General features: G+C 41.1%; 1 protein-coding gene across 1 annotated transcript in view; it reads right to left on the bottom strand.

Moving 5' to 3' along the window:
• flii (FLII actin remodeling protein) overlaps positions 1-25,135 on the bottom strand; it is a 64,790-nt gene that overhangs the window by 2,628 nt on the left and 37,027 nt on the right. Inside the window, exons 19-29 of the mRNA XM_063058774.1 lie at positions 20,467-20,571; positions 20,178-20,369; positions 17,470-17,655; positions 11,127-11,266; positions 10,617-10,824; positions 6,706-6,860; positions 6,033-6,093; positions 2,857-2,985; positions 2,108-2,214; positions 1,596-1,701; positions 717-782 (exon numbers count right to left, since the gene is read on the bottom strand). Of these exons, the coding sequence (XP_062914844.1) occupies positions 717-782; positions 1,596-1,701; positions 2,108-2,214; positions 2,857-2,985; positions 6,033-6,093; positions 6,706-6,860; positions 10,617-10,824; positions 11,127-11,266; positions 17,470-17,655; positions 20,178-20,369; positions 20,467-20,571 (1,455 nt within the window). The remainder of the gene's footprint in view (positions 1-716; positions 783-1,595; positions 1,702-2,107; positions 2,215-2,856; positions 2,986-6,032; positions 6,094-6,705; positions 6,861-10,616; positions 10,825-11,126; positions 11,267-17,469; positions 17,656-20,177; positions 20,370-20,466; positions 20,572-25,135) is intronic.

Genomic DNA, 25,135 nt, shown 5'->3' with positions numbered 1-25,135 from the left:
TTACATTAGCCACCCTCCAATCCTCAGGAACTAATCCAGAATCTAACGAGTTTTGAAAAATTATCACTAATGCATCCACTATTTCTTGGGCTACTTCCTTAAGCGCTCTAGGATGCAGACCATCTGGCCCTGGGGATTTAACTGCCCTCAATCCCTTCAATTTACCTAACACCACTTCCCTACTAACATGTATTTCGCTCAGTTCCTCCATCTCACTGGACCCTCTGTCCCCTACTATTTCTGGAAGATTATTTATGTCCTCCTTAGTGAAGACAGAACCAAAGTAATTATTCAATTGGTCTGCCATATCCTTGCTCCCCATAATCAATTCACCTGTTTCTGTCTGCAGGGGACCTACATTTGTCTTTACCAGTCTTTTCCTTTTACATATCTATAAAAGCTTTTACAGTCCGTTTTTATGTTCCCTGCCAGTTTTCTCTCATAATCTTTTTTCCCCTTCGTAATGATTTAATTCCATGAAAACAGTGGGTTTCTTGAATGGCTTAAATCTTCAAGGCAAAGCTGGATCGATTTCTGTTTGAGGTGATGTAACTTCCCAGAAAGAAACCTGTTTCAATTATCCAGATGAAGTAGGGAGACTGTAACTGGCAGATTTTACACCCTCTTTGAGTTAGGTGTAGATCTTGTGGTTTTGCATTTCTTTCAATGGAATTGACCAGAGTGTCTTTATCACTGTTTGTAAATCTTTCACTTACTTGGCAAGCCTTGAGACTTAGTTTGATCTCCACTTGACTGGTCTGTGTTCCTACCCACATGTAAACCTGAAAAGTCAGAAGAAAAAAAAATTCTAAACTGGGCATCTGACTTTACCCTTTTCCTAGTATTTTCTATTCTAGCAATAGTACTGTGGTTTCCTACAGGGCATCTACAATGTGATTCCAGTCGTAATTCCAATTTTGCCTTGTGTTCTCTGTGCAACAGTGGTACAATTAATCACAGATGATCTCAGCAACACACACAATGCCAGAAGAACTCAGCAGGTCAGCTACATCTATGGAAAAGAGTAAGTTGTTGAAGTTTTGGGTTAAGACCCTTCTTCAGATATTCTTACCTGCAATTCCATTACCCAAATGCATTGTAGGCCAATATAACAATTCCACACATTGTTACCTTGCAACAATACAGGGATCAAAAGACCAGCTCTATTAAGTCCATTTGCATAGCCTTTTTGAAATTGGTTTATTATTGTCAAATCCAAGACAAGGTTTTCAGTGTATCCTGATACAAAGAGCTCAAATCATTACAGTGATTGCGATGGAACCAGGTAAAACAATAACAATGCAGAATAAAGTGCAACAGCGAAAGTGCAGTCCAGATAAATTAAGATGTAAGAGCATTTTCAATGTTTATATACAACACACTGCTAAAATTCACCCAGTTTGCGTTTGGCAGTTGTGTGCTGACAACTGCATCTGTGATTAAGAACCTATCACTTTATATATATTTATAAAGATTATTTCCAAAAACAAGTGTACCCTATAAAGGTGACTCATTTAACTCAGTACATCACCAAAATAAATTCATCATGCTTAAATTTTAGCTTGGTTCCTCTTTCTCATTCACTCAGTACCAACCTCTTTTCCATTGTCAAGTAACATGATATCATCATCTGCAAGGTCATCCTGACAGAAGTCCGAACACTTTTCCGACACACAGAAATAACCTTTCTCATTGGAGCACCTTAAAGGAAGAACAGTGTAAAATGTCACATTCAGTGGTTATCCCACCACTTTTCCAGAACTCAAGCAACATCAGATAGAGGCCACGGTGCTTAAGTTGGTCTTGTGCAGTCCCACTGCACAGCACTTTAGCTGTAGTCCTGTTAGTTTTCTTCTAATAATCCACTTCTCTTTTCAGAGCAGCTAATGCATCACCTTTCAGAGACTAAACCCCAGATCATGACCACAAATTAAATGTAAAACTCCTTGCATCATGACCAGGGGCAAGCTAACATGACAAAGACTGAAGCTTGTAGCCAATTTCTTGTATAACCACATAGTGCTTACAGGTTGTATCATGGGGTAGCTCAGAACTCTTATGGTACACATAGTCCCTCCCCCCAGCAATAAGATCTCTGCTCACTTACCTAAAAAGCCTAGAGTGCTTCATGTACTCTGCATCTTCATCGTATTGCTTCTCTCCACCTATTCCAACCCAGAAGAAATTCTCAGGCTCCTCACCTTCATTGATTACCTAAAATAAAGCAAATTGGAATCTAAAGCAAAAAAAAAGCTGGAGGAGCTTGGTGGGTCAAGGAGGAGCTGTGGAGTTTAAATTGCTCAGTTCTTACTAATGACAAAATTTTATACACCTACTGGTAGCAACAGAATTTTCTAAAAAAAGGCTCAGAAGATCAAGAAATTGTGTAATGGGCATTGTCATCTGCATCCACCTCCTTCATATTACCCAATTTATTTCATGTTCAGTGGATCACAATTATACAATGTAGTTCTAAAGCATACGCGGAATTAACTCTGCACTTTGTTTTTAATCAGATAGACCTCATTCAGGTGGCTCATCACTGACAATGATATCCTTTCTCCAGGGTACCAAAATAAAAAGGGAGAAATTACAGTGGAAGGTGGTGAATAGAGAAGTCACAAGAAGAACATTAAAGGAAGGTCTGTCTGAGCCACTGAAACAAAATGAGACTAGCAAGGTGATGGGCTCACTATACACACCAGCTCTACTGGAGCAAAATTTAAAGTGATTAAGAGGTAATTGGCCTTTGGTTCCCGTGTCAATTCAAAGCAACTTTAACTATCTCAGGATAGAAAGTGATTTTACAAACAGAAAATGAAGTATAATTTAAGATAATTTTGAAGGAACATTCACCTGTTTGCTATATGTCTCATCAAACATATTATTCATGATATCTTCAGCAAGTTTGGCCTCATCTGGGTCCGCTGCACGTCCAACCCAGGTATAGACAATACCTTGGTTATCAATACTCTCAAAGGGAACCTGAGGAATTAGCATAGATAGTATGCAAATAGTATAGATGAATTCTTCATATTGAATATTTAAAGAAAGCACCATTTACATGCAAGAAGCAGGCACTCTGACCAATTTGTGCATGCACTGAAGATGGACAACAAACAAAGACAGCTGAGAAAGCAAATGCAACTCATCCCTGGATTACCACAAGACCAAAAAACATAGGAGCAGAATTAGGCCATTCGGCCCATAAGAATCTGTTCTGCCATTTCATCATGGATGATCCATTTCCCTCTCAACCCTGTTCTCGTGCCTTCTCCCCATAATCTTTCACACCGACAAATCAACAACCTATCAACCTCTGCCTTAAATGCATGCAATAACCTGGCCTGCACAATAGGCTGGAGCAATGAGTTCTACAGATTCACCACCACCTGGCTAAAGAAATTCTTCAACTCCATTCTAAATGGTCACCCCTCTATTCTGAGGCTGTGCCCCCTGGTCCTAGATTCCCCCACCATAGGAAACACCCTCCCCACATGCGCTCTATCTAGACCCTTCACCATTCGATAGGTTTCAGAGAGATGCCCCCACCCCTCATTCTTCAAAATTCTAGTGAGTACAGGCCCAGCGCCATCAATCGTGGCTCATATGATAAGCTTTTCATTCCCAGAATCATTCTTGTGAACCTCTTCCTCTGAACCCTCTCCAATGTCGGCACATAAGGGCCCAAAACTGCTCACAATAATCCAGTGAGGCCTCACCAGTGTCTTATAAAGCCTCAGCATTGCATCCTTGCTTTTATATTCTAGTCCTCTTGAAATGAATGCTAATCTGCCTCACCACCAACTCAAACTGCCAATTAACCTTAAGGGAACCCTACACAAAGACTCCCAAGTCTCTTTGTACCTCCGATTTTTAATTTTCTCCCCATTTAGAAAATGGTCTAAGCCTTTATTCCTTCTGCCAAAGTGCATCACCATACACTTCCTGACACCGTATTCTATCTACCACTTCTTGCTCATACTCCTAATCCAAGACCTTCTGCAGCCACCCTTCTTCCTCAACACTACCTGTTCCTCCACCTATCACTGTTGTGCCTGCAAAGTTGGCCGCAAACCCATCAATTCCACCATCCAAATAATATGCAATGTAAAAATAATTGGTCCCAACAGCCAGAGGTGGCTCTTTTAATTCCCAATCTTTGCCTCCTGCCAATCAGCCAATCCTCTATCCTTGCTGTAATATCTTTCCTGCTTATTCGGTTTGCCTGCCATTTCTTTGTCCCCTATTACTACCAGTCCAACATCATTTTCCAGAAGTCTACTCTTGACTTTCTTTTACACTTTATATACGAGAAAAGCTAGCCAGCTTCCCCCCCCAACCCCCATGGCATTTTTTAAAAATTGCATTCTGTTGGCTTTTAAAAGTTTCCCAATCCTCTGACTTGCTATTAATTTTTGTTTTATTATATGCTCTCTCTTTTGCTTTTATGTTGGCTTTGACTTCCCTTGTCAGTCACAGTTGTATCATCCACCCTTTGGAATACTTCCTCTTCTTTAGCATGTATCTATACTGCACCTTCCAAGTTGGTCCCAGAAGTTCAGCCATTACTGCTCTGCAATGAACTCTGCTAGTGTCCCCTTCCAATCAACTTGTGCCAGCCACTCTTTCATGCCTCTAATTCCCTTTACTCCGTTGTCATACTGATACATGTAACTAGCTTCTTCCTCTCAAATTGCAAGGTGAATACTATATTATGTTCACTGCCTCCTCAGGCTTCCTTCATCTTAAGCTCCCTAATCGAATCTGGTTCATTAAACAACCAATCCAGAACAGCTGATCCCTTAGTGGGCTCAACCATAAGCTGCTCTAAAAAGCCATCTCATAGACCAGGGGGTCGGCAATCTTTCTGCCTCTGTGGGCCGGATCGCATATTAATGAGCAGACAGTGGGCCAGATAAATGCCATAAAAAACTTGAAATATGGGAATTATCCATTTAAATAAATCTAGTTATGTTTTACCTCAAATAAATAAATAATGCATGCTCATTTGTGCTTAAGGTTGCCTACCCCTGTCATAGACATTTTACAAGTTCTCTCTTGGGATCCAACACCAACCTGATTTTCCCCAAACTAACTATGTTGAAATCCCCCATGTTGTAATTTGTAGCCCATATCCTGGTTACTGTTTGGAGGCCTATATATCACTCCCATCAGGACCCTTGCAACTCTTAACTCTACCCACAGGTAGATGTTTACATCTTCCAATCCTATGTCACTTCTTTCTAAGGATGTGATTTGATTTTTGTTTTAAACCAACAGAGCCACGCCACCTCCTCTGCCTACCTGCCTGTCCTTTTGATACAATTCATATCCTTGGATGTTAAGCTCCCAACTATAATCTTCTTTCAGCCATGACTCAGTGATGCCCACAACATCATACCTGCCAATCTCTAACTGTGCTGCAAGATGATCTACCTTATTCTGTATACTGTGTGCATTAAAATTTAACACCTTCAGTCCTGTATTTGTCATCCTTTTCAATTTTGTCCCCCTTTTACAATGCAACTCATCCCACTGACTGTAATTCTGCCCTATCATCCTTCCTGACAGTCTCACTACACACCATCTCTGCCTGTAAACAAACAGCCCCCCTGCCAAATTAGTTTAAACCCTCCCCAATAGCTCTAGCAAACCAGCCCACAAGGACATTTGTCCCCCTTACGTTCAGGTGTAGCCTGTCCGTTTCGTACAGGTCATGCCTTCCCTAGAAGAGATCCCAATGATCCAGAAATTTGAAACGTTGCTCCAATTCCTCAGCTATGTGTTCACCTGCTAAATAATCCTATTCTTATTCTCACCGGTGTGTAGCACAGGTAGCAATCCAGAGATTGTACACATTCCAGCTGTCTGACCAACACTAATACAATAACACTGCCCCTTAAGGTTAATATCCCATCTTCCAGTAAAATTTTATTCAACAGGCCTAGAAACTTGTACAGTGCCTGATTATACACAGGGCATAGGGTGAGAGTATTACTTCAATTTAAGATAAATTGCTCATAAATTACCTTAAGGATGTAACAAAACTCTGAGTTTAACATACTAGAATCTGTGCTGATCTGGATACACCTGGAAACAACAAATATTCATTAAAATGTGAACTTCATACCTTCTACCCATCTCTGGGCATTAACATTTAAATCAGAGAAGGTGCATCAGAACCAAAAGGACATTATTACAAGAAATTAAGCAAACCAAAAGGGGAATCCAGAATAAATCTTTATGCAAATAGTGCAAAGATATAGTTTATGACATACATTCAGGGGAAGTAAGGTTAGTGCAAAGTTCAGATTTCAAAGTAAATTTAAGATAAAAGTACATGTATGTCACCACATACAACCCTGAGAATCACTCACAGTAAACACAAGAAACACGCTAAAATCAGTGAAAGACCACACCCAACAGGGCGGATAAATAACCAATATGCTCAAATTATGCAAATACAAGAAAGATAAAAATAATAATAAATAAATAAGCAATAAATATTGAGAACAAGAGTCCTTGAAGAAGATGGCTATCAATGAAAACCATTCTCTATAGTGACAACCGTATCCTCAAAGTAATGAGATGACCCAGGAAAAGTTTTGGCCCCTGCTCCTAAAACAGATTTGGTGTCCATTGGCAAAAAGGAAAGAAGGAAAAGGAACAACACACATTGAAGACAAATCTGTAAAGTCAAACCTGGAGCAGAGGGCACTACCATTGGTCCGAACATGGTAGAGGCTGGGCTGCAGTCCATTCTCTGGAGCTTTCCTTTTTCCTTTGTGAATAATGAATTTCCTTTTGAAGTGAGATAGAAACTTAAGGTTTTCCTGCTGTTGGGTCATCCGTACTACCTAACACACAAAAAAGACAAATCCTTTGTGTAAACTTTATCTAATTTTACATCCTTATTCCCATTGCCCTGTCAAATTCGTGTCACCCTGCGTTCGTAGTACCAACAAATAGCCCAGCTGGAATATTGGTCATGTTTTATTGAGATGCAACTGATGCAGCCTGTACAGGAACCTGTCCCAATGCTGTAGGGATATAAAACCTTCCTTTCTGCACCATCTCTTCAGTCGCAATCATCAAACCTCACTCCTCTTATTCACAGTAATTCACTGATAGTACTTTGAGAGGTTCTGGTTTTCAATCTCTTTCCTCCCTCCCCAAAATCCATCTGCAGAATTTTGTTCTCTTTCTACCAGTGCTGAAGATACAATAGGAATCACAATATTTGGCTACATGTACAGAGAGAATTCTGGTACTCTTTTTAAAAAAGATACTAACTGAATCACTATATTGTTACAACAAAGGTTGGGCTCATTCATCTCATTGAGTCAGTGCTGGATCCTAAGTGATGCAACCCCAACAGTCCCATTGCTCCATTCTTTCTCACGTGTCCTATAAAATACGTCTCCAGGGCGCGGGCCTGGGCAAGTTTGTATGGAAAACCAGCAGTTGCCCATGCTGCAAATCTCCCCTCTCCACGACACCAATGTTGTCCAAGGGAAGGGCATTAGGACCCATACAGCTTGGCGCCAGTGTCCTCGCAGAGCAATGTGTGATTAAGAGCCTTGCTCAAGGACACAACACGTTCCCTCAGCTGGGGCTCGAACTCACAACCTTCAGGTCGCTAGTCCAATGCCTTAACCACTTGGCCAGGTGCCCACTCAACATTGGTAACATTCTAGTAAACCCTTTCTGCATGCTCCCTGGGAACTTCACATCTGCCATATCTCAAAATGCTGTCAGTGTACTGGATAAAAATAGCTAAGAGGAATTAGTTAATTGTTGATCACTAATTAGTGATTAACAGTTCTCAAAAGTAGAACAGTCATCCTCCCCAGTAGTGATGTAACCCAAGTTACTGAGGGAATGAAGGATAGAAATGTGGAAGCTCTAATTTTCCAAAATAAAAACCTTCCATCTCAGAGATTATCCAGGAGATTATCATTTTTAAAAAATGAGCAAAATGAACCTGGCAAATGCAGGTCAATAAACCAGAAGTAACCAATTCCCACATTAGCACTCTGTTAAAGTAGCACTTCATTCACATTCACTCTGCATGACCATGTAGAGACTGCTACAGTACACTGGCCAAGGAATGCAGAACAATCAATGAACAGCAGTACTGTTAACATTTCTAGGGATCAAAGGGAAACGAACACCATAGCACCAGCAGTAGCTGTTGACATTTAAATCTCAGCCGTATGACACCATGAATTCCTCAGAGCAGCAGTCTAGGCTCAAGCTTTCCACTCCCCGTTCTGTAACTATCTAGTATCACAGTGTCCTGTTTCAATCAAGATTCTTTCCATAAGCAAGCAGCTCCTACTTGTATCCAGCAAGACCAGACTACACTCAGGCTCTGGCTGGTAGTGGTTATTACATTCAGTATTAATCACTATCTCTGACGATTAAAATACCTTCCATGAATTCAAGGCACTATCACCACAGAGCCTCCAACATCAACATCTCTGAATCATCATTTACCATACAATCAACTTGGCAAAACACAAATGCTATAGCTACTGAATCAGGTTATATACTTTAGGCAACATCACACTTGCCATCTCCTCAGATTCTCTCAACCAAAGTCCGGGCATTAGTAGGGAACAGGATGGAATACACAACGGCAAACTACTACTACAAAACTCAAGAGATTTAACAATCTCCATGCAAAATAAGCAGTTTAGCTTCACTACTTCCAGTACCAGCAAGCGTATTGGAGTCATAAATCACAACAGCACAGAAACTTGCTCTTCAGCCCATCTATTCTGTGCTGAACTCTTTAAACAGCCTAGTCCCTCCATACACCTCCCATCCGTGTAGCTATGCAAATTTCTCTGAAATGTTGAAATCGAACTGGCACCCATCACTTGCCCTAGCAGCTCGTTCCACACTCTCACCATGCTCTGAGCGAAGAAATTCCCCCTCATGTTCCCCTTAAACATTGCACCTTTCACCCTTAACCCACGATCTCCAATTCTAGTCTTACCCAACCTCACTGGAAAAAGACTATCCATATTCTTCATAATTTTGTATACCTCTATCAAATCTCCCCTTATACTCCTATGCTGTAGGTCAGGGTTCACAACCTAGGGTCCACAGATTCCTTGGTTAGTGGCAAAGCTCATTGGCAGAAAAATGGTTGGGAACCCCCGCTCTGGGGAATAACATCCAAACCCATTCAACCTTTCCTTATACCTCAGGTCCTGGCAACATTCTTGTAAATTTCCCCTGCACTTTCCCAATCTTACTGACATCTTTCCTGTAGGTCGGTGACCAAAATTGGACACAATGCTCCAAATTAGGCTTAACCACCATCTTGTACAACTTCAACATAACATCCCAACTCCTGTAATCAGTACTTTGTTTATGAAGGACAATGTGCTAAAAGCTCTCTTTACAACCTTATCTACCTGTAATACCACTTTCAAGCAATTATGGATCTATATTCCTAGATCCCTCTCTTCTACCACACTCCTCAGTGCCCTACCACCGATCATGTAAATCCTACCCCGGTTTGTCCTCCCAAAGTGCATTACTTCACACTTGTCTGTATTAAATACCATCTGCTATTTTTCAGCTCATTTTCCAGCTGGTCCAGATCCTACTGCAAGCTTTGATAGTCTTCCTCACTGTCCACTACACACTAGACCTTGGTGTTATCTGCAAATTTGTTGATCCAGTTTACCACATTATCATCCAGACTGTTGATATAGATGACAAACAACAACGGACCCAGCACCGATCCCTCTGGCATACCACTAGTCACAGGTCTCCAGTCAGAGAGGCAACCATCTACTACCACTCTCTGGCAAAGGCCTTGCTAAAGTCCAAATAGACAACATCCACTGCCTTGGCTTTATCAACTTTTTTGGTAACTTCCTTGAAAAGCTCTGAGATGGGTTAGACCTTCTACGCACAAAGCCATGTTAGCTATCCCTAATCAGTCCCTGTCTATCTAACTGCTTATATATTCCATTGTTATATGATAGAATATCTTCCAATAACTTTTCCACTACTGATGTTAGGCTCTCTGGCCTATTCTTAAAGCTTTTCATAAACAATGAAACCATATTAATTATAATGTAGATGCATCTACAGTTCTGAGGAGTAGAACAGCCATTCTCTGCAGTCATGACATAACCCAAATTGCTGGGGGAATAAAGGATGGAAGATTAGAGCTTCCACACGAAGGTGATACTGATGAGATTTCTAATTGCTAAAAAGAGAAAGACCAAGTACATGGGAGTACAATCATTGTGATGATCTCATCCATATATGACACAATCATGTACTTTTCATACTCATTGGGCAAACCCAAAACACATCCTAGTATCACTGTGACAGCATTTCTACCACAGGATGAGTGGATATGAAGACAGCTCACTGCCACCTTTACTAACCACTTACCATGGGAATACATGTTGGCCTTGACAGTGTTTCTCAAATCCTGCATGGCATTAGCACAGTCCTAACACTGTTGCCTAAATGTCAAAATCTTTAAAAAAGGAATCCCATAATGAGTAAACACAAATTTTACATTTTACATCTTGGCCGACTGATGAAATACTTTTGTAATGTTGATACCAAGTGCTTACCTCTAGCTTGCCAGGGAAAAGGCTTTCAAATTTCTTTTGCAGGCTGAAGGTGAAAGTTAGCCATCCCATGTTGGAAGCCTCCCTGCCCTGCCAAAAGTACACCACACACTGAAAATCTTCCTCCTGCTGCTTTTCTTCATCGTCTGCATCTTCTTCCATCTTCTCTTTGTCCTTTTGATCATCATCATACTCCACTGGAACCCAATACCTGATTCAAGCAAATTTCAAAAAGACGACTGAGAACATACCTACTATGTGTATAATTGGCGATGTAGTGCGGTGAGGGCTTATCAGCAAGATACACAGATCTGAGAAGCTCATCATGGCATAGTTGCTTTCAAACAATTGAAAACAAGATTTGTGAAATAAGCTCAAGCAAAAAGTGAGCAAGGTACAACAGAATTCAAATGGTTCACTGCAGATAATTATGCCCTGGATTTAAACATTTGCCAGCCATTCTTTTTCGTATAAATACAAGGGTGTACCATTACAGTTACTTTAAATGCTTACCTGCAAAGAAAGACGTAACAGTCCTGTGTGTAAAAATGACCAAAATCTTCTTCAGGAAGGCGTGCAAATTTCTTTCCCTCCAAAACAAAGCCTTCCATTCCATCCAGGTCCTCATTCCACTCCTCCATCAGCTGCTCAGCCTGAAGGTTAAAACTAAAAGTCAAATGCTTGCTAATCAAGTTGAATTTCATTCTCACCGATACAGAGTTTGTAGGGTTAACACAGGATACACCATTTAGTTCAAGAACTAGCAAGGTAACTTCTCGCAAAAGTTTACAGCCAGTACCAACATCTACAGTACAGAAGGCAGACCATTCAACCAATTTTGCCATTAAATTAGATCATAGTTTAAATCACACTCTTCAAAACTAATTTGAATAGATACTTTTTAATTTAACCTAACAAGATTCTATCTCAAAAAGAGATGATTTTTTCAATAGACAATCATCATTTCACCACTCCAACCTCCCCACTTATTCTTATCTCATCACTATGTAACAGGAGAGTTCTCCGGATTTCCACTAATATAGCATTGTTTCTAAGATCACCCTGTTTAGTCAAGCTCTACTATTATGTGTTAATGTTACGAAAAGGTGAGATTCAGTGCTTAAATGAGGAGTGGGTGCTTGCTTGTGAGTTTCACTTTAAGGACTTTAAAAGAAATCAGTCAATAGGTGGTTGGTTAAATAATCATCAGCAGCCAAGAAAGTTGAAGCAAGCAATGCTACAGTGGGGCACTGTAGGAATGGAAAGGCTTTGGCTCAAGAGGCTGAATAAGTAACCCAGGTTCTTGAGATGAGAAAAGAACTTTAATATGGCAAGTTTCGTAGACGGTTAATTCGCATTCTATCCAATAAAACAAGGTGGCCTTTTGGAGCAAAGATAATGAGAACAAGGAATTGAGGCCTTGCTTCAAAAGGCTTTGATGAAGAAGCACAGGCAAGGACAAGTAAGGCTTTATTTTTGCTTGTCATCCTCAGTCCGAGTCAGTGCAGGTTTTTGGTAGTTCAAGCAGTGGGATGCACCACTTGCAAGATGTAGGAAGTGTACCAAGCTGCATCACCTGATAGACCAGGTCAAGGGACTGGAACTGGAGTTGGATGTACCCAGGACCATCTGGGAGGGCGAGAACCTTGTAGATGAGATATTTTCTGAGGTGGGTCACACCCAAGGTACAGGCTTGAAATGGATTAGTCAACACCAGGAAAGGTTAGAGGAGAGGCAATCAGTGTAGGGCTCTCATGTGGTCATTCCTCTCACTAACAGATATACTTCCTTGAATATTGCTTAGGGGGATATTCTTCCAGGGGCTAGCTACAGGGTTTAGGTCTGTGCACTGTGACATGACACATTTTGGAAAGTCAAAGCAAGGTAGGTGTATGAGAGACAGTGCCTTAAGGAGTGTAATGGAATGGAGGGAAAGTGGCATCACAGCGACAGGGTGGTTAAAAAAACAAAAAGGCATTTAGCATGCTGGCCTTCATCAGTCAGAGCACTTAATATAGTAGTTAGGTTTTGGGACACTATGTTGCAGTTTTTTTTAAAGTTGTGGATGAAGCTACACTTTTGGTCACCCTGTTATACAAAAGATGGTTAAACTGGAAAAAAGTTCACAAAAGATTTGAGGACGGTGCCGGGGCTTAGAGTGCCTGAGTTTATAGGGAGAGATTAGCCAGACTAGGCCTTTGGAACATAGGAAAATAAGGACAACTGCATAGAAATGTTTAAAATTGAGGCATAAATAAGGTGAAGGTAGAAGTCTTTTCCCCAGGGTAGGGAACCCAAATCCAGGGAGTATTGAACTCTGGTGAAAGGGAAAGAAGACCACAAGACACAAAAATAAAATTAGGCCACTCAGCACATCAAGTCTACTCCACCATTCCATCATGGCTGATTTATTATCCCTCTCAACCCCATCCTCTGTAACCTCTGATGCCCAGAATAATCAAGAAAACGCCAACCTCTGCTTTAAATATACTCAGCGACAGCCTCTACAGCCTTCTGTGGCAATGAAATTCACAGATTCACCATCTTCTGGCTAAAAAAATACCTTCTCATCTGTTCTTAAATGGACATCCCTCCATTCTGAGGCTGTGCCCTCAAGTCCTGGACTCACCCACTCTAGGAAACATCCTCTCCACATCCAATCTATTTAGGCCTTTCAATATTCAATAGGTTTGAATGAGATTCCCCAACCCCCCTCATTCTTCTAAGCAAGTACAGGTTCAGAACCATCAAATACTCCTCATTCTCATGAACCTCCTCTGGACCCTCTCCAATGCCAGCATTTCTTTTCTCAGACAAGGGGCCCAAAACTGCTCCAAATACTCCAAGTGTAGAATGACCAACTCTTTATAAAGCCTTAGCATCACTTCCTTGCTCTTATATGCTAGGCCTCTCAAAATTCCAACATTGCATTTGTCTTTCTTACAACCGACTCAAGTCCCTTTGCACCTCTGATTTTTGAATTTTTGTCCCATTTAGAAAATAGTCTGCATCTTTATTCCCTCTACCAAAGTGCATGACTACACTTCCCTGCACTACATTCCATCGCCCACATTCTTGCCCATTATCCCAATCTGTTTAAGCCTTTCTGCAAAGATCCTGTTTCCTCAACACTATCTGCCCCTCCACGTATCTTTGTATCATCCATAAACTTGGACACAAAGCCATAAATGCCAACACCTGAATCATTGACATATAATGTGAAAAGAAGCAGTCCCAATGCAGAACACCACCAGTTACCATTAGCCAACCGGATTAGGCCCCCTTTATTCCAGCTCTTTGCCCCCTGCCAGTCAGCCAATCTTCTATCCATGCTAGTACCTCTCCTGTAATATCATGGACTCAGCCTTATGTGCGGCACCTTGTCAAAGGGCTTCTGAAAATCCAAGTAAAGAAGCACTGACTCCCCTTTGTCTATCCTGCCCGTTGTCCCTCAAAGAATTCCACCAGATTTGTCAGGCAAGATTTCCCCTTAAGGAAACTATGCTGACTTTGGCCCATTTTATCTTGTGCTTCCAAGAACCCCAAAACCTCATCCTTAATAATGGACTATAACATCTTCGCAAACACTGAAGCCAGGATAATTGGCCTATAATTTTCTTTCTTCTGCCTCCCTACTTTCTCAAAGAGTGGAGTGGCATTTGCAATTTTACAGTTCTCTGGAACCATTCCAGAATCTAGTGATCATTACTAATACCGCCACAATCTCTTCAGCTACCTCTTTCAGAACCCTGAGGTGTAGTCCATCTGGTCCAGGTGACTTATCTACCTTCAGACCTTTCAACTTCCCAAGCACTTTCACCTTAGTAATAGCAACTACATTAAACTTCTGCCCCTGACATTCGAATTCCTGGCATACTGCTAGTGTTTTCCACAATGAAGAGTGGTGCAACATACTTATTAAGTTTGTCCGCCATTTCTTCATTTCCCAGCCCCCCCCAAATACTCCCTCTCCAGCAGTCCAGTAGCACTCTTGCTTCTCTTTTACTTGATATATATCTGAAAAAACTTTTGGCATCTTCTTTAATATTATTGGCTAGCTTACCTTCACATTTCATCATTTCTCTCCTTATGGTTTTTTTTTTAAGATGCTCTAACTTCCTACTAATTTCTGCTCTATTATATGCTCTTTTTTGTTTCTATGCTGTCTTTGACTTCCTTGTCAGCTACGGTTGACTCATCCACCCTTCAGAATACTACTTCTTTGTGATGTACCTCTCTTGGGCATTTTGAATTGCTCCCAGAAGCTCCAGCCACTGCTGTTCTGCCATCATCCCTGCTAGTGTTCCCTTCCAATTAACTTAGACCAGCTCCCCTCTCATGCCTCTGTAATTCCCTTTTCACCCACGAATTCTGATAGATCTAACTTTATCTTCTCTCGCTCTCTCTCAAACTGCGGAGTGAATTCTATCAAATTATGATTACTGTATAATGAGGGTTCATTTACCTTAAGCTCCCTAATCAAATTGGTTAATTACACAGCAAATGGACAACTGTTTCATGCAAAGAGTGATGAACATATGGAAATGAGCTGCCAGAAATAGTTGAGGCAGGTAATATAGTATTATTTGAGAAGTACTGAATAGGTACATGGAGGCGTGGGCCTTAGAACCATATAGGCCAAATACAGCAAACTAGGACTAGATGGGTGTACGCCAGATTGGTATGGACTCATTGTGCTGAAGAGTCAGTATCTGTGCTGTATTGCTCTGACTCTATTAGAGCTCTCCCATCAGTCAACAATACCTCTATCAACCTTATCAACTACTTAGCATTTTAAGCATCTCAGTAAGGCCTTCCCTTAAACTTCCAGATTAAAGAAAATAAAAATTGGATCCATAAGAACATACAAAATTGAACCAATAGACATCCATACAGTCTCATATCTGTTCCACATTCAAATAACTGCTGATCATACCAGGATTCACTTTCCTGTCTTGTCCAACTTCACACAGTATTGTAATTCTACCTCCACCCCCACCCAATATACTCAAATATTTACATATACATATAATTGGAAGAAAAAAAGTTTGTGAACCCTTTGCAGTTACCTGGTTTTTTGCATTACTCATAAAATGTGGTCTGATTTTCATCTAAGTCACAATAATAAACAAACACAATCTACCTAAATTAATAACACACAAGCAATTATACTTCTCGCCAATACTGAGTATACCATTAAACAATCAGTCCAGATTCAAAAAAGTATGTAAACCTCTGGGGTAATGCCTTATGCAAAAGCTATTTGGAGCCAGGTGTTCCAATCAATGAGATGAGATTGGAAGTGTGGGTTGTAGAGGTGCCCTGCACTACAAAAAAACACACAAAGTCAGGTTACTGACAGAGCCTGCTCTTCTCCAGAAAGATCTGTTTATGTGCACTATGCCTTGATCAAAACAGCTTCCAGAGATTCGTAGCAGAATTGCAGAGGTGCATGAAGCTGGAAAAGGCTACAAAAGTATTTTCAGAAACTTGAGTGCTCATCAGTCCACAGTAAGAGAAATTGCCTCCAAATGGAGGAAACTCAGTACTGTTCCTACTCTCCCTAGGAGTGGGCATTCTGCAAATATCACACCAAGCGCACAACAGGCAATGCTGAAGGGTGTAAAAGAAGAACCCAAGGGTAACAGCAAAAGACCTGCAGAGATCTCTAGAATTTGCTAAATTTTCTGTTCATGTGTCCACTACAAGAAAAACACTGAACAAGAATGATGTTCATGGAAGGACACCTCAGAGGAAACCACTGCTCTCCAAAAAAAAAAATTGTTGTGTGTCTCAAGTTTGCCGAAGACCACCTAGATGTCCCACAACACTTCTGGGACAATGTTCTGTAGACAGATGAGACCAAAGTTATAATTTGGCAGAAATGCACACCGTTATGTTTGGAAGAAAAAGGACACTGCACACCAACACCAAAACTTCATCCCAATTGTGAAGCATGGTGGAAGGAGCATCATGGTTTGGGGCTGCTTTGCTGCATCAGGGCCTGTACAGCTTGCAATCATTGAAGGAAAAATGAATTCAAAATTGTATCAAGATATTTCACAGCAGAACGTCAGAGTAGTGGTCCCCATTACCTGATGCTTAATAGAAGTTGGATGATGCAACAAGACAATGATCCGAAACACAAGAGTAAATCAACAGAATGGTTTAAAAAGAGGAAAATTTGTGTTTGTAATCTCTGTCAGAGTCCAGACCTTAACCCAATTTAGATGCTGTGGCATAAACAGAAGAAAGCTATTCATGCAAGGCAGCCCAGAAAAATTGATGAATTGAAATAGTTTTGTATGCAAGAATTGTCTAAAATTCCTCCCCGCTGTTGTGCAAGTCTGATCAGCAGCTACAGGAAATGTTTGGTGGAGGTTATTACTGCTAAAGGAGGTTCTACCAATTATTAAATACAAGAGTTTGCATACTTTTTCCAGCCTGGACTGTGAATGATTAAACAATGTGTTCAATAAAGACATGAAAAGTACAATTGTTTGTATGTTATTAATTTAGGCAGATTGTGTTTGTCTATTATTGTGACTTAATTAACAAACAGACCACACTTTATGAGTAATTAATGCAGAAAACCCATTGCAAAGGATTCAAACTTTCTCTTGCAACTGTACTTCCCTCCAAGGCTGGTTTGAGAGCAGACTGTAAATCTTTCAAATAATGAAAATTTCTCCACATCTCAGTTCCAAAGGCCCAATCTTTATCCTAAGACTATGACCACCCACTTCCCAAAATCATCTTCAGAGAGGTTTACAAAATTCCTTTCCTTACAACTATTTGTTCAAACTTGTTTATGGACCCAAATTCAACAACAGTTCTGCTTTGGCACAATTAATACCTCCACGAGTGGCATCGCTGGCTGTCGAGGCAAAAACAGGGCAGTCAGATCAGCCTTTATTTGGTCTTTCTGCTCGGCATCCTTCTTCACTTTATCTGCAAGTCCCTTCTTCAACACAGTCTCTGCATTTCTTGTGTAATCCACCTTCAGAACGTCATCCCAGTTACGGAATTTAGATTTAAACACCTGGTTACAAAGAGAGTCGTATTTGTTATTGAACAACCATGAATACTACTCCATCAAAAGATATTCTGGGATGCCAAATATCACAAACTGTTAAAGTCAGGGTTGAGTCTGGATGACTAGGTCAGAAGAGAAGGTGCAGTTCCTTCAGCTTACGTCGTGCTTTCTTGGAATTGGAGAGATGGCCACAGATGGAAAGATCCAATGGGAGTGAGACAAAATTAAAATCATTAATTTCATCTCCTCCAATAACAAAGAAAAGTATCATTGGAAATTAGTGAAGATGGAAGAGTGTATTAGAACATCACAGAGGGAACAGTTCTTTTAGACTGTAGTAAAGTAATCCAGTTGTGGTATCATATGCATGGTATGTAAAATTGTGGAGGATAATAATCTGTTGAATCTGAGAGGGAAAGAAGAGAGGGATTCTATCCTGATTTGTGTTTGGAGAAGAGTGGGAAATGGAATGGACATGGTTGTCAACTAAGGAAAGAAATCACTAGATAAGGAAAAAAAAGTGTGCTGGGAGCACTTGCTCTTAAAAGTAGAAAAGAAAAAGAAATATAACAAAGGTGGATGAACTGTGAAAATGGAATAATGTTGCAGGAAGCAGGGTGAAAGAAACATTAGGCAAGGTAGCCAGAAGAGTAATTGGCTCACTTGGCATTGATCAAAATGGAGACCGAGAAGGAAGGGAGGTGTCAGAGAAGAGTCGTGATGGTGACAGCATGGTGAAATTTGGCCACAGAGGTGACTAAAATGCATCAATAGAAGCATAGAGACCAAAGTAGGATACAATTACAGCATGCATATATACAGTATTTCCACTTAAACAGGGACATGAGCCTAAACATATTCCAAAGTAACATCTTTTATTTGGAGGAAGAAAGTACTATCAAAGGAGAAGTTGTTCAATGCAAGATTATAGAGATGAGGCAGAAGAGACTATGACCCTGGTAGACTTGAGGTTGGAGGGTGCAGAGGGGAGTTCTCCAGACGCAAGCTTCCTGACCTGGGGTCCACAGACTCCTTGCGTAATGGTATCGGTCCATGGCACAAGAAAGGTTGGGAACTTCTGCTCTAGAAGAAATGAGTCAGTGACTATCTGAGAAAGAAGAGACTGGTGTTCAGTATTGTCAGACATGACCCAAGCAGCTAGCGTTCAGTCTCTGAGGTAGAGGGAAAAATCAGATGAATTGGAGATGCTGGAAGTTTGAAAGAAAAACACTTAGGAGTCAGGAAGCATCTGTGGAAAGCAGAACAGTTAACCTGACAAATGGATTCCATCTAAGTACCAAAAATCTCCTGTGACTATAATACAGTAAATGTTACTTATATGAAAAAAGGAGTAACTCAAGAAAAGAGGAAATTATTAATTGTCCAATTAGTAAAATTTCAAAACCCCTCTTTATAAACCCAAACAACAGTCCTGCATGGAAACTTCTAGCCCTCTTGCCACTGCAATTCATACTGTTCCCCGTTGTCATTCCTGAATTCTGACTGCATTAATCAGGCAGATGGAGTTCAACCCAGATAAGCGTGAAGTGGTTCATTTTGGTAGGTCAAATATGATGACAGAATACAGTATTAATGGTAAGACTCTTGGCAGTGTGGAGGATCAGATGGATCTTGGGGTCTGAGTCCATAGGACACTCAAAGCAACTGCGCACAGGTTGACTCTGTGGTTAAGAAGGCATACGGTGTATTGGCCTTCATCAATCGCGGAATTGAATTTAGGAGCTGAGAGGTAATGTTGCAGCTATATAGGACCCTGGTCAGACCCCACTTGAAGTACTGTTCTGGTCGCCTCACTACAGGAGGGATATGGAAACCATAGAAAGGGTGCAGAGGAGATTTACAAGGATGTTGCCTGGATTGGAGAGCATGCCTTATGAGAACAGGTTGAGTGAACTCGGCCTTTTCTCCTTGGAGTGACAGAGGATGAGAGGTGATCTGATAGAGGTCTACAAGATGATGAGAGGCATTGATCGTGTGGATAGTCAGAGGCTTTTTCCCCAGGGCTGAAATGGCTACCACAAGAGGGCATAGGTTTAAGGTGCTTGGGAGTAGGTACAGAGGAGATGTCAGGGGTAAGTTGTTTTTTTTTTAAAAACGCAGGGATTGCTGAGTGAGTGAAATGGGCTGCCAGAAGCAGTGGTGGAGGCGGATGTGATAGGGTCTTTTAAGAGACTTTCAGATAGGTACATGTAGGGACATGTTCGGCACAACTTTGTGGGCCGAAAGGCCTGTATTGTGCTGTAGGTTTTCTTTCTTTTCTAAATTAATGACTTATTGCACTCCCCATTCCCATGACTAAATCACTTCAGTGGAATCAAGGTTCACCACATTAACCTTTACCTAGCTCAGTCCTCAGAATAATTTATTTCTTACCACTGGAGTCTTCCTTCACTGCCTCCATAATCTACAAACTACTAAAACAAAAACTCAACACTGAGATGTACTGACCCCCCCCCCCCATTGCTTGACTATATATTACCAATACAACCCAAGCCATATTTTCCTACCTGACATTCTGTTCCCTCCAAGTTTCGGATAACAATAGCATGTTTGGGTCGATGTAACATGCAGCACAGTTCCTGTCCCAGCTTCAAGGCTGCAGCTCTGACCAATCGCGGAGACTTGCGTCCAATCCAGATGAAGACATCTGACCAACAATCCAGAATATAGACAGATTTTGTATCTAAAAGACTCTGGAGCTGAAATGAGAGTGAAAGCTCAAAGTTTTTCATGGGCAACTGAAAGGAAAGCTACAAAGATGACTTTAAAGTTTATACAAGGGAAGAACCACTATACCAGTCTCATTTCGGGCAACAGATCAACCTTTGGCCTCACTTTATGCTCTACAGAGAGTTTGTAATGAATCTGAGGAAGCTCCAAATATCCAAGGCCTAATCCAACCTAAGGAACAAAAAGCAATAACATTTTATTTTAAAACCTGTACTTGGATGGAAAAGGGAGAGGGAAGGTTCAAACGTGGGGGAATACAGAGTTGCAATATGGGTGATGAAAAGCAGAATGACAGGAGGAGACTGAGTATAATGCAGAGCAAATATAGACAAAAGTAGGGAAAATTGAACGCAAAGTGAAGATTAAGTTCCCATCTGAATGCACAAAGCATTCACAATATCACTGGTGAATCAGAAATGAAAACGAGAAAAAGATACGGTTAATCCAGCAGGGGGGACTGAAGGGTACGTGACTTTTCAGAAAATAGATGCTTGCAATGTGAAATAAAAGCAGTAAATACTGGAAAGGTCCGATCAGTTTGGGTGGAGCTATAGAATAAGATATAGCAAGTTATTAGTAGTAGTATTCAAATTGCAGCTACAATTTGAAAAGACCAACATAAAAGCAGTGGGGACAGGTAATGAAAGGCATTACAATAATTAAGACTAAAATCAGTTTATGAAAATCAAGTCAGCAAATCTGCTTTTAAGATTGTAGAATCCATTTGTAAAGATTTCTGGAACAGGTCATAGTGGAATCTCCCAAAGAACTTGTTTTAAGATAGAAGATTAATACACAGAAGGTAAATAATCTTCTGTGGAAGACTGACAATATGATTGAAAATTTAGTTTGGGTATGACAGGATTGTAATCTAAATATGGAGATTTAAACTTAAATGTACACACTTACATGAGTACAAAGGACGAGTTTTAAACAACTGAAGCTGAGGGGGACCGATATCCTTATTCACTACAGCTTTACTACAGCTGTTCAGAAGGGTTTAAACTAATTTGGCACTGTGGTGGGAACTGGAGTGACAGTGCTGAGGTTCGGGTTATTGGTTTATAAAAACAGAGGCAGTGTGGGGTGAGAATGCTAACAAGTAGAGGCTGATGCTAGGGCAAAATTGCAGTCATCTAGAAGAGATGCAATGTAAAAGGTGGACAGAATTGAAAAGGATGAATACAGGACCGAAAAGGTGTTGTATTTGAGTGCACGCAGTATATGGAATAAGATAGATGGAACTTGAAGCACAATTACAGATTGACATGTTTGACAATGTGGGCATCACTGAATCGTGGCTGAAAGAAGATTACAGCTGGGAGCTGAACATCCAGGGATATACAGTGTATTGAAGAAAAACAGGCAGGTAGGCAGAGGGGGCGGCGTGGCTCTGTTGGTTAAAAAAATATGAAATCAAGTCATTAGAAAGAGGTGACATAGGATTGGAAGGTATTAAATTGTTGTGGGTAGAGCTAAGGAACTGCAAGGGTAAAAGGACCCTGATGGATGTTATATTCAGATCGCCAAACAAGATGTGGTCTACAAATTACAACGGGAGTTAGAAAATACATACCAAAAGCAGTGCTGCAATAGTCACAGAGGATTTCAGCATGCAGGTAGAATGGGAAAATCAGGTTGGTGCTGGATCTCAAGAGGGGGAATTTCTAGAATGCCCATGAGATGGCTTTTTAAAGCAGCTCGTGGTTGAGCCCTCCAGGGGATCAGCTATTCTGGATTGAGTGTTGTGCAATGAACTGGAATTGATTAAAGACCTTAAGGTAAAGGAACCCTTAGGGGAATGAGTGATCCTAATATGATCAAACTCACTCTGCAATTTGACGAGGAGAAACTGAAGTTAGATGTATCAGTATTACAGTGGAGTAAAGGGAATTACAGAGGCATGAGAGAGGACTTGGCCATAATTGATTGAAAAGGAACACTAGCAGAGCAGCAAAGCCCGGAATTTCTGGGAGCAATTCAGAAGGCACAGGATATATACATCCCAAAGAGGAAGTAGTATTCTAAAGGCAGGATAACACAATAGTGTCTGACACAGGAAGTCAAAGCCAACATAAAAGCCAAAGAGAGGTCATATAATAGAGCAGAAATTAGTGGGAAGTTAGAGGATTGGGAAGCTTTCAAATACCAACAGAAGACAAATTTAAAAAGTCATCAAGAAGGAAAAGATGGAATACAAAGTTAAGCTAGCCAATAATATTAAAGAGGATACCAAATGTTTCTTCAGATATGCAAATTGTAAAAGGGAGGCGAGATTTGATACCAGACTGCTGGAAAGTGATTTTGGAGGTAGTACTGGGGGAAGTGCCGGAAGAACTGACCAAGTATTTTGCATCAGTCTTAACTGTGGAAGATACTAGCAGTATGCAAGTTCAAGAGCATCAGGGAGCAGAAGTGTGTGAAGTTACCATTACTAGGGAGAAGGTTATTGAGAAACTGAAAGGTCTAAAGGTAGATAAGTCACCTGGACCAGATGGCGTACACCCCAGATTTCTGAAAGAGGTGGCTGAAGAGATAGGGGAGGCAATAATAATGATCTTTCAAGAATCAACATTCCAGAGGAATGGAAAATTGCACTCTTCAAGAAGGGAGAGTGGCAGAAGAAAGGAAATTATAGTCTGACCTCAGTGGTTGGGAAGATGTTGGAGCTGATTGTTAAGGATGTGGTTTCAGGGTACTTGGAGGAACATGATAAAATAGGCCATAATCAGCATGGTTTCCTTAAGGGAAAATATCTTGCCTGAGAAATCTGTTGGAATTCTTTAATGAAATAACAAGCAGGATAGACAAAGGAGAATCAGTTGATGTTGTGTACTTAGATTTTCAGAAGGCCTATGGCAAAGTGCCACACAAGGTTGCTTAACAATTTAAGAGCCCATGGTACTACAGGAAAGATACTTGTATGGATAGAATTGATTGGCATTAGGCAAAAGAGTGGAAATAAAGGGAGCCTTTTCTGGCTTGCTGCTGGTGACTTTTAGTGTTCCACAGAGGTCTGTGTTGGGTCTGATTCTTTTTACGTTATATGTCAGTGGATTGGATAATGGAATTGATGGCTTTGTGGCCACGTTAGAGGACAGTACAAAGTTAGGTGGAGGGGCAGGTAGTTTTGAGGAAGTAGAGAAGCTACAGAAGGACTTAGACAGAATGGGCAAATAAGTGGCAGATGGAATACAGTGTTGGGAAGTGTATGGTCATGCACTTTGGTACAAGAAATAAAAGCAGAGACTATTTTCTAAATGGAGAGAAAATTCAAAAATTTGAGGTGCAAAGGGACTTGGGGCTGCTCGTGCAGGATTCCCTAAAGGTTAATTTGCAGGCTGAGTCCGGGGTAAGGAAGGCAAATTTGACATTAGCATTCATTTTGAGATGACTAGAATACAAAAGGAAGGCTGTAATGTTGAGGCTTCATTAATCACTTGGGGTATTGTGAGCAATTTTAGGCCCCTTATCTAAGGAAGATGTGCTGTCATTGGAGGGGGTTCAAGAGGTCTACAAAAATGATTCCGGGATTGAAAGGCTTGTTATATGAGGAACATTTGATAGCTCTAGGCCTGTACTCACTGGGATTCAGAAAAATGAGAGGTGACCTCATTGAAACCTATCAAATGTTGAAAGGCCTAGATAGAGTAGATGTGGAGAAGATGTTTTCTATCGTGAGGGGAGTCTAAAATCAGAGGACCTGGCCTCAGAGTAGACAGGTGGCCTTTTAGAACGGAGATGAGGATGAATTTCCTCATGAAATGAGTGGTGAATCTGAGGAATTTGTGGCCACAGGCGGCTATGGAGGCAAAGTTATTGGGTATATTTAGGGAACACACATAAAAATTGCTGGTGAACACAGCAGGCCAGGCAGCATCTCTAGGAAGGGTCGACGAAGGGTCTCGGCCTGAAACGTCAACTGCACCTCTTCCTAGAGATGCTGCCTGGCCTGCTGCGTTCACCAGCAACTTTTATGTGTGTTGCTTGAATTTCCAGCATCTGCAGAATTCCTGTTGTTTGGGTATATTTAGGGCACAGGTTGGTATATTCTTGATTAATCAGGGTCTAAAGGGATACAGGGAGAAAGGAGGAGATTGGGACTGAGAGAGAAAATGAATCAGCTATGATGAAATGGTGGAGCAGACTTAATGGGCCAATTGGCCTAATTCAGACCCATAGCTCATTGGTGGTCTATAGGCAGAATCTTCATAGAAACATAGAAAATAGGTGCAGGAGTAGGCCATTCGGCCCTTCGAGCCTGCACCGCCATTTATTATGATCATGGCTGATCATCCAACTCAGAACCCCGCCCCAGCCTTCCCTCCATACCCCCTGACCCCTGTAGCCACAAGGGCCATATCTAACTCCCTCTTAAACATAGCCAATGAACTGGCCTCAACAGTTTGCTGTGGCAGAGAATTCCACAGATTCACCACTCTCTGTGTGAAGAAGTTTTTCCTAATCTCGGTCCTAAAAGGCTTCCCCTCTATCCTCAAACTGTGACCCCTCGTTCTGGACTTCCCCAACATCGGGAACAATCTTCCTGCATCTAGCCTGTCCAATCCCTTTAGGATCTTATACGTTTCAATCAGATCCCCCCTCAATCTTCTAAATTCCAACGAGTACAAGCCCAGTTCATCCAGTCTTTCTTCACATGAAAGTCCTGCCATCCCAGGAATCAATCTAGTGAACCAAAAATATAGGCGCCCAACGCCCATGTTAAAGACACATT

Source organism: Mobula hypostoma, chromosome 9, assembly GCF_963921235.1.
Source record: "Mobula hypostoma chromosome 9, sMobHyp1.1, whole genome shotgun sequence".
NCBI lineage: Eukaryota > Metazoa > Chordata > Chondrichthyes > Myliobatiformes > Myliobatidae > Mobula > Mobula hypostoma.
Note: the sequence above shows the minus strand (reverse complement) of the source record. Positions and strands in the feature narration are given on the sequence as shown.